Source organism: Vigna radiata, chromosome 5, assembly GCF_000741045.1.
Source record: "Vigna radiata var. radiata cultivar VC1973A chromosome 5, Vradiata_ver6, whole genome shotgun sequence".
Lineage (NCBI taxonomy): Eukaryota > Viridiplantae > Streptophyta > Magnoliopsida > Fabales > Fabaceae > Vigna > Vigna radiata.
Window position 1 is genome coordinate 35,885,390 of NC_028355.1, and position 7,158 is coordinate 35,892,547.

The 7,158-nt window shown below is 35.7% G+C and overlaps 1 protein-coding gene across 2 annotated transcripts; it reads right to left on the minus strand.

Annotated features, from left to right (window-relative positions):
• Window positions 1–3,717, minus strand: LOC106762114 (protein IQ-DOMAIN 1-like). Of its 2 annotated transcripts, none has more exons than XM_014645828.2 (6): window positions 3,495–3,717; window positions 2,721–2,835; window positions 1,921–2,091; window positions 794–1,021; window positions 566–679; window positions 1–481 (listed from the first exon to the last, which is right to left on the minus strand). In XM_014645828.2, exons 2-6 carry the CDS (start codon window positions 2,787–2,789, stop codon window positions 182–184), a joined length of 882 nt encoding a protein of 293 aa, XP_014501314.1. In that variant the 5' UTR covers window positions 2,790–2,835; window positions 3,495–3,717; the 3' UTR covers window positions 1–181. The 2 variants fall into 2 exon arrangements, with proteins under 2 accessions (XP_014501314.1, XP_014501315.1); XM_014645829.2 differs by having other exon boundaries at window positions 3,387–3,717.
• Window positions 3,718–7,158: the final 3,441 nt, after the last annotated feature.

Genomic DNA, 7,158 nt, shown 5'->3' on the forward strand with positions numbered 1-7,158 from the left:
TTTCAACCAAAACTAGGGAATTCACATTCATAGTCATATACACCATGCCATAGCAGATAGGTGAAGTTCCCAGTGTAAATAGTACACACCAATTGGTAGATTCTCGCCAAGCCAAATAAGGAAAAAAAAAAAATCCCCAAAAGAACAAGAAGAAACCATAAACCATCAAATTAGTATTGGGCTATTTGGTAACGATGTTCTTTGACTGCCCTGAAGTACTGTTTTCCTTTCCTTTTCCAGTTTCCTTCCCGTTTGACAGGGAAGGTTTAGCCAAGGCTGCTTTGCTTTCACTGTAGTTCATCTTGTTGAATTTGATTTTTTGATCGTGGCCATTAAGTTTCTTTGTTTTGGAGGGCTGAACTCGAACCTGTACTTCCCAAGGACGTGCCGCGACCCAACGCTCTGTCCAGCTCCAACCCCAACTTTCTTTACCAAGGCTATAAGAAGCCTGACCAAAATACTGGCTACAGTTTGGCCTCCACTGCAATGTCACGTTCACATAAGAAGTCAAATTTTGATTTTCTTTCGGATGCTATGGATGAAGCGGGCAAAACAAGTTTTGTACCTGATGGGAAAAGGCATATGCCATGGCTCTCTCTCGTTTAATTGCTGCTTCCTCTCGCTGATGTAACCTGCAAAGTATCTCTTCCATGGTTTCAGAACCACTGCACCACTCCACCTGACATCAAAAAGGCATGTTTTATTAATATTGAAAGGATACCCAAATTGACCTTTATAATGATAATAGTAACACTTGGACAACAATTGAAATCAGGTACTCAGGCTAAGCTACCTCAAGCTCCTGAATCTTAGCCTCAAGTTTTAACTGGTTTTCCAATTTCTTTTTCTTAATTCTGGCTTCTGTTATCATACAGATTCTTCGAGCTCTAATTTGTTCTTGTATTCTGCTCCATGAATGTATATAGTTCAGTGCAGTTGCTGTTTGCTCTCTGGCTAGGTGATCTTGAATTAAAGCTTCGAATTTCACTGCTCCCCTTAGATGATGTAATGTTCTTCTTGCCTGCAAGGGAGGGTAGGGAGGAAGTTATCTATCTCTAAATAATTGTATAATTATATGCCGGCATTTTGGGGCATCTAAAGTGAAGCTCATAACCGTTGGGAAAAAACCAATTCTTAATACAGACATTATTTGTAGTAAGCAATTGGGTATAAATATCAGATGAAAGAAAACAAGAGTCCTCGCGATGCCAATAGTTGACTCAGAAGTAAATGGGATTCCTAGTACAGTTGTAAAAGGCTGCAAAAGAGTAGCAGATAATGTCATCATATCCCTAGGACCCCTTACGGTTCCGGAGCAGAGCATTCATTTGATTCTTTTCAACAGTAAAAATTGAGAAGGAGAAGAAACGAAAAAGACACGAGTAAAATATAAAATCAGTTATGAAGTTGTTACAAAATAAATTATATTCTGCAGAAATTGGAACATAACAATACCATGTCATTAAGTTTAAATATTTCCACTTTCAGTTTTTTAAGAAAGACATCACAGGTTTCATTGATAATGTACTATATTTTATGCTGTTGGTGAATCAAAATTGCACCACACATCACATTGGTAAGTTTAGAAGGCACCATTTAAAAGAGTTAGCTGTTGGCTAGCAACATATATTTCAAGTTTAGAAGGCATTACTTAAAGATATTACTATTTTAACAAGGGGAAAATGAAGCAAAATCTTCTAACCTTTGCAAACTTCGTTTATCATTGAGGAGATTGAAAACAGATAATTGTAAAGCAACGCAATGTGTGAACACTTGGATATCAGTGAGATGCATTATGAATTAGACGTCTTGTTTTCAGTTAATTGCTATTATTTAGCAAATTAGTAAATGTCTCTGCTTACTTCACAATGAAAATTGTGATGAACATAAAGCGGAATAAGCACGGCAAAGATATTGTACCATAAATGAACGGAATGCATTTTGAATCCTAGTAGCTGCCACATCGTCCATCAGTCTTGACGGAACTGTCCGATCCATCATCAAACCTTCATTGGGAATGCCACTTGACTCTTCACGAATACTTTGCTTCATGTTTGAACATTCATCTGAATTTTCATCAGTAGACTGTACCTGTTCAGAAAGTGACGAGAGAACAAACACCGGCAGTGGATTGCATATCAAATTATCAGCTTTGAATTTCTCCTCAACTATAACGATTTTCTTAAAATTATATGGTTTACTTAAAAAACCAATGAAATAGTGCAAGTCAAAGAGAATAAGTAAAACTCAAAAATATTCAAATCTTCCCAAGTAATGTTAATGCTGAAAGAATATCTTACGAGAACCAGAGTAATGCTCTCCAAACTGTCAAAGTGTTATCAAACTTGAAATTCAAGGATCGAAAAGAAGAACAGTAGATATAACCTCTTTAATGTGGTGTCTCAAATGCTTAGGGGTTAATTTGGCTGAGTTACAGATTTAAGAGATCTCGGACTAATCAGTGTCTCTTTATGGGGAGGGATGAAAGCAAAACAGTTTGGCTTGTATAGCGAATGCTGGGTAGTATTTGGAATAACAGTAAAAGGGTTGATCTTTTGGTGGGGGAAATATAAAAGATTGTTGTCTTAGGTGCTAGGAATCTTCTGTTATGACAATGTTTGCTTGTATTCTGTATATGGCACTTCCTGTATCAAATTCTTGTTTTTCTCTTTATATATATTAGTGTTTGCTGATAAGAAAAAAAAAACACTAGAAATAACCTTTTCTCGTTTGGATTTCTTCGATTTCTTCAATTTGATTATTATCATAAACCATTTCTTCGCACCCATTCCTTTTTCTCAAGGAATTAAGAACAGGAAACAGCCAACTGCAAATCTGCATAACAAGTAATGTAATCTCATGGATAAATAAATAAGCCATAGTTTTGTGAACGAGGAGACTGCACAGAAGATCATCCACTTCTTTAAAGATTTAGCATGTACACAGGTAATGTAAAAGACCAGTCCAATTTGCTAGAAGGGCAAAGGATACCAGGAAATTTCTCATGTGACAATCTTATACCCCACCCTTTTCTTCCTATTTCTCTTTGTTACAAAGTTTTCTTTGTATAAAACTTACAAAAAACAAAATTTCTCTGTTCATATTATTGTAACATAAGGTAATAGTCTTCCAATAAGCCAAAAACTATTGCACCATCTTATGAAGCTCACATTGTGTGGCTCTTCTAACACTAAGTATGCTATAACAGCAGTATATACTAAAACCTATCCAAATTATATTTTTCAAGCCATGTCATATAGATTTTGGTTTCCTTCAATTTCAAAAGCCAGAACGTACTGAAATCAGACAGCTCAATCAACTATGCACAGCCATCATTATATATAGCGAATGAAAGGAAGTGGCTCAACAGACAACAGAATCATTACAATGTCAAGGCAACAGACAACCAAACCCAACAAGCATAAAGTTTTGATGAACAAAGCTAGAGCCTAAAAGTGCGGAGATAAAGAATGAAAATGGGAAGGGACACATACCAGGATGAGAGAAGAAAAGAGAGGCACAGAATGGGTTTGCTTGAAGAGGATGAAGAGTGGTGGTGGGTTGTAATGATAAGAGACGTGGTACATTGGAATACAGCACATTAAAAGAGAGAGAAAGACTCGCATAAGAGTGTGTGACAACCCAACCACGATGAAGCAGATGTTTGATCTCTTTGGAAGTTTAGGAGTCTAGAGAAAGGTGAGGGAAGGTAGTAGTCATGTCCAGTTGTGTTTCTGAAAATGAAATACCATAATTATATCATTGAAACAAAATTTAATCAAGTTCTAGGAAAAGCTTGGTGTCTCACTCTGTTCACAAGACAACAAACTAAAATTACTTCTTTTTCTAATGTCTAATGTCTATTTTAAAGAAAATTACGCATTATTACTATGGAACTGACATGAAAGCTTTTTCAGAATAACTTTAACGAGCGACGAAAGTCGTTTGATGAATTGAAAAATACGATTTTCTTTATTTTGTCGTGCATAATAAATATATCGTCTTTGATATGTATGTATATTTATTATTAAAAATTATATTCGTATCAGCTTTAATATGCATCTCAAACTCCTCGATATTTATGTATTTGTATTACATAAAAGATAGAGATGAACGAGAGAGATACGAAGGCCAACTGAGAAATGAATATTTCTCTTTTCGTGTACTCAACCAAAAGCATAAGGTTGAATATACAAGTTGTATATATGGTTATAGAACTCACGAGTTAACTCGTTAACTCAAATCGAGTTTATGAGTTCACTCAATGTTTTCGAGTTAATTCGTACAAACTAAAGTTTAGTGAAGGATCGGTAGACCCGGTGGTCGAATTGGTAAGCTTGTTTAAAATCACAAGCTTGCTTCCAATTTGGAGAGTTCATGGAGAATTTTTTAAAATGTAAAACGAAATTGTTTTTAAGACTCACTAGATTAGGTTTTGTGATTTAGGGTTAGTGACGAAGCTCATCTTCTTTGTTCCTCTCATGCTATTGACTTAGGCTCTGCTTTTGTTCTTGCAGTTCATCTTCTTCATTTGTTCTTGTGATTCATCTTCTTTGTTCGTTCTCGTACTCTTGCTCGCGGTTTCACTTGTGTCCTTGCTCGTATCGTTGCTTATGTCCTTGTTCGTCATCACTCGTGCCCTCATTCATTGTCACTTGTGCCTTTGTTCGCCATCCCTCGCACCCTTGTTCATCGTCAGTAGTGGTTGCGCCTCCTTCGTGTGCCTCTGTTTTTCACTTAGTCATTATCTTTCAATTCTTTGTGTAAGTGAAATTTGATTAATTGCGCTATTTTTAAGTTTGTCTATGCACTAATTTTAAGTTTGTGTGTCTCTGTTTCCACCTCATCTCACAAACCTTTGTTCCCATGATATAAGTTATTTTATTTTTGAAAAATAAAATGTTGCATTGTGTTTAAGTTCTAAACAAAGCCCTTTGCTGCATTGTTTGTTTTTTATGCTTTGTAGTTAAAAAACTTATCCCATTATATTTGGAAACGCATCAAATTCAGTGGATGCATCCAAGTTCATCTTCATTGATTAAAAATAGAAGTAAAAATGCTTTGGGAAATCATTTTGATATAGGATGGAAACATAGGTTTGATATTAATGGTAATGGAACAAAAGTTAAATGTAATTATTGCTCAAAGATTGTGAGTGGAGGCATATTTAGATTTAAACGTCATCTTGCTAGAACCAGGAAAGATTATAAATCTTATGCTTTTATTTCGAAAGAAATAAATAATTTAATGATAAAAATAGCTATAGATGATGAAAATGGGGAAGAAAGTGAGAGTGTTGAGGGAGGACACATGGTATTATGTTTTAAATGAAAACAAAAATTTGTTACTACTAGAAGGAGGAGTTCAAGAAACTATAAATCAAATGATAAAAAAAGCATACAAAGAAGAAGTTGATGCGCAAGTGGCTGAACTCTTTTACACCAATGTCATTCCTTTCAATGTGTCAGGACCCATAAATTCCCCAACTTAGTGGGATCCATGTGTCAAGGCAAAGAATGTGTGACTCAGAAAGTGGAAAACAGGTGGCGGCATGGGATTCGACCGTTCGGTTTTTGGAGGTGGTATTTAAAGTGGGATTTCAAAACCGGTGCCATTTTCTCTGCATGCACTCTTCTTCCCCAAATTTTCTGAACCTTCATTTTCTCCTCCTTCTCTCTAGATTCCACCATCTTCTCTCTAAGATTTCTCACCCTTTTCTTTATCCGATCACCAATCAGCCACCAATTAGGTCTTTCTAGCGTCAAGAGTTTTCAGTTGCACCGATCAGACTCTGGTTCTAAGTAGGTAAGTTCCTCTGCCTCTTGAAAAAACTATCTTTGAGCACATGCAAGTTAAACTTTAGTTGCATGCGTTCATCTATCTCTTCTTAACAAGAATTCTAATCATGTTTTGATCTCTTGCTTGGGTGATGGGAAGTAGGAATTATAAAAAGGAGGGAGTTCAAGGAATGCATATTTTGCTGCTATGTGAATAGCCGTTCAGTTATAAGGTAAGGGAAGCTTATATAATTTAGTTATGATTAACTGTTGTGAGTGATTGGATGCTTGAATGATGAATGTTTGATGCTTTGGCTTGATTTAGAAGTATTATATGTTGATTGTGTGTATTGATGTTTGAGATATGGTATGAAAACTGGGTAAGATTAGAATTGAGTTTCACTCTGTGACATTTTGCAGAAATTGGTGTTTATTGTCGAGAGTCAATATTGACCATTTGGTTTGAACTTGGAACGTTCGGTTTTGACTGGATTCTCTTTTTGTAAGAGTTCTAGTTTAAGACTAATCGGTTTTCTATTTAGTATAATTAAAGAATAAGTTAAGTAATATTATTGTTCGTCTTAATTATATAATTAAAATAATATAGAGTGCTTGGTCATTGACTAGCACTCGGTCTTTAAAAATGCTCGGTTTTAGACTAATACTGGGTTTTACTAGCATTCGGTTTTACATTGACTCTCGGTCATTCTAGGAGTGGTCGGTCTCATGATGTTACTCAAAGTCCTGAAGAGAACGTCACTATATCATTAAGTGTTCGTCCAAAACTCTAAGTGCTCGGCCAAAACTACAAATTGTTCGACCTAAGTCCAAATTGCTCGGTTTAAGGTATAAGTGTCTTGTTTAAGCCTTTAATATTCGAATTAAGTTTCATAGTGTCGGTCTTAGACTGTATCCAACACATATTAGAGCTGTTATGTTAGTTGACCGTTCGGTTATATACTTAAGTTATCATAATACTTCCTTTAAGAATTATTCATGAATGTTATTTTGCTATACTATTCGATTGGATTCTATTGTTGGAGAAAGATGATTGTTTTTATGATGTATATGAAATGAATAATATGGATGTTTAAAGAGAATTCCAAGGAGGAATGTCTTATGACTGGTTTTGAATGGTAAAGTATGAACATAACTAAGTTAAATTGTCGTTTATCCTGATATTCTGTGATTACTCCACCTCATGTAGAGGAGGGTAACTCATGCATGGGAATGGTAGGAGGTCCTTTAGCCTTAGGGTACAGTTGTGCCGAGGTAAGCTTCACTGGACTAACCTTAGGTGGCAGCTGTTGAGGGCATCCCAGCTAGGTTCCACTCGGGTGCACAAATGTCGTAACTACATGGTTCATACAGTATATATGAT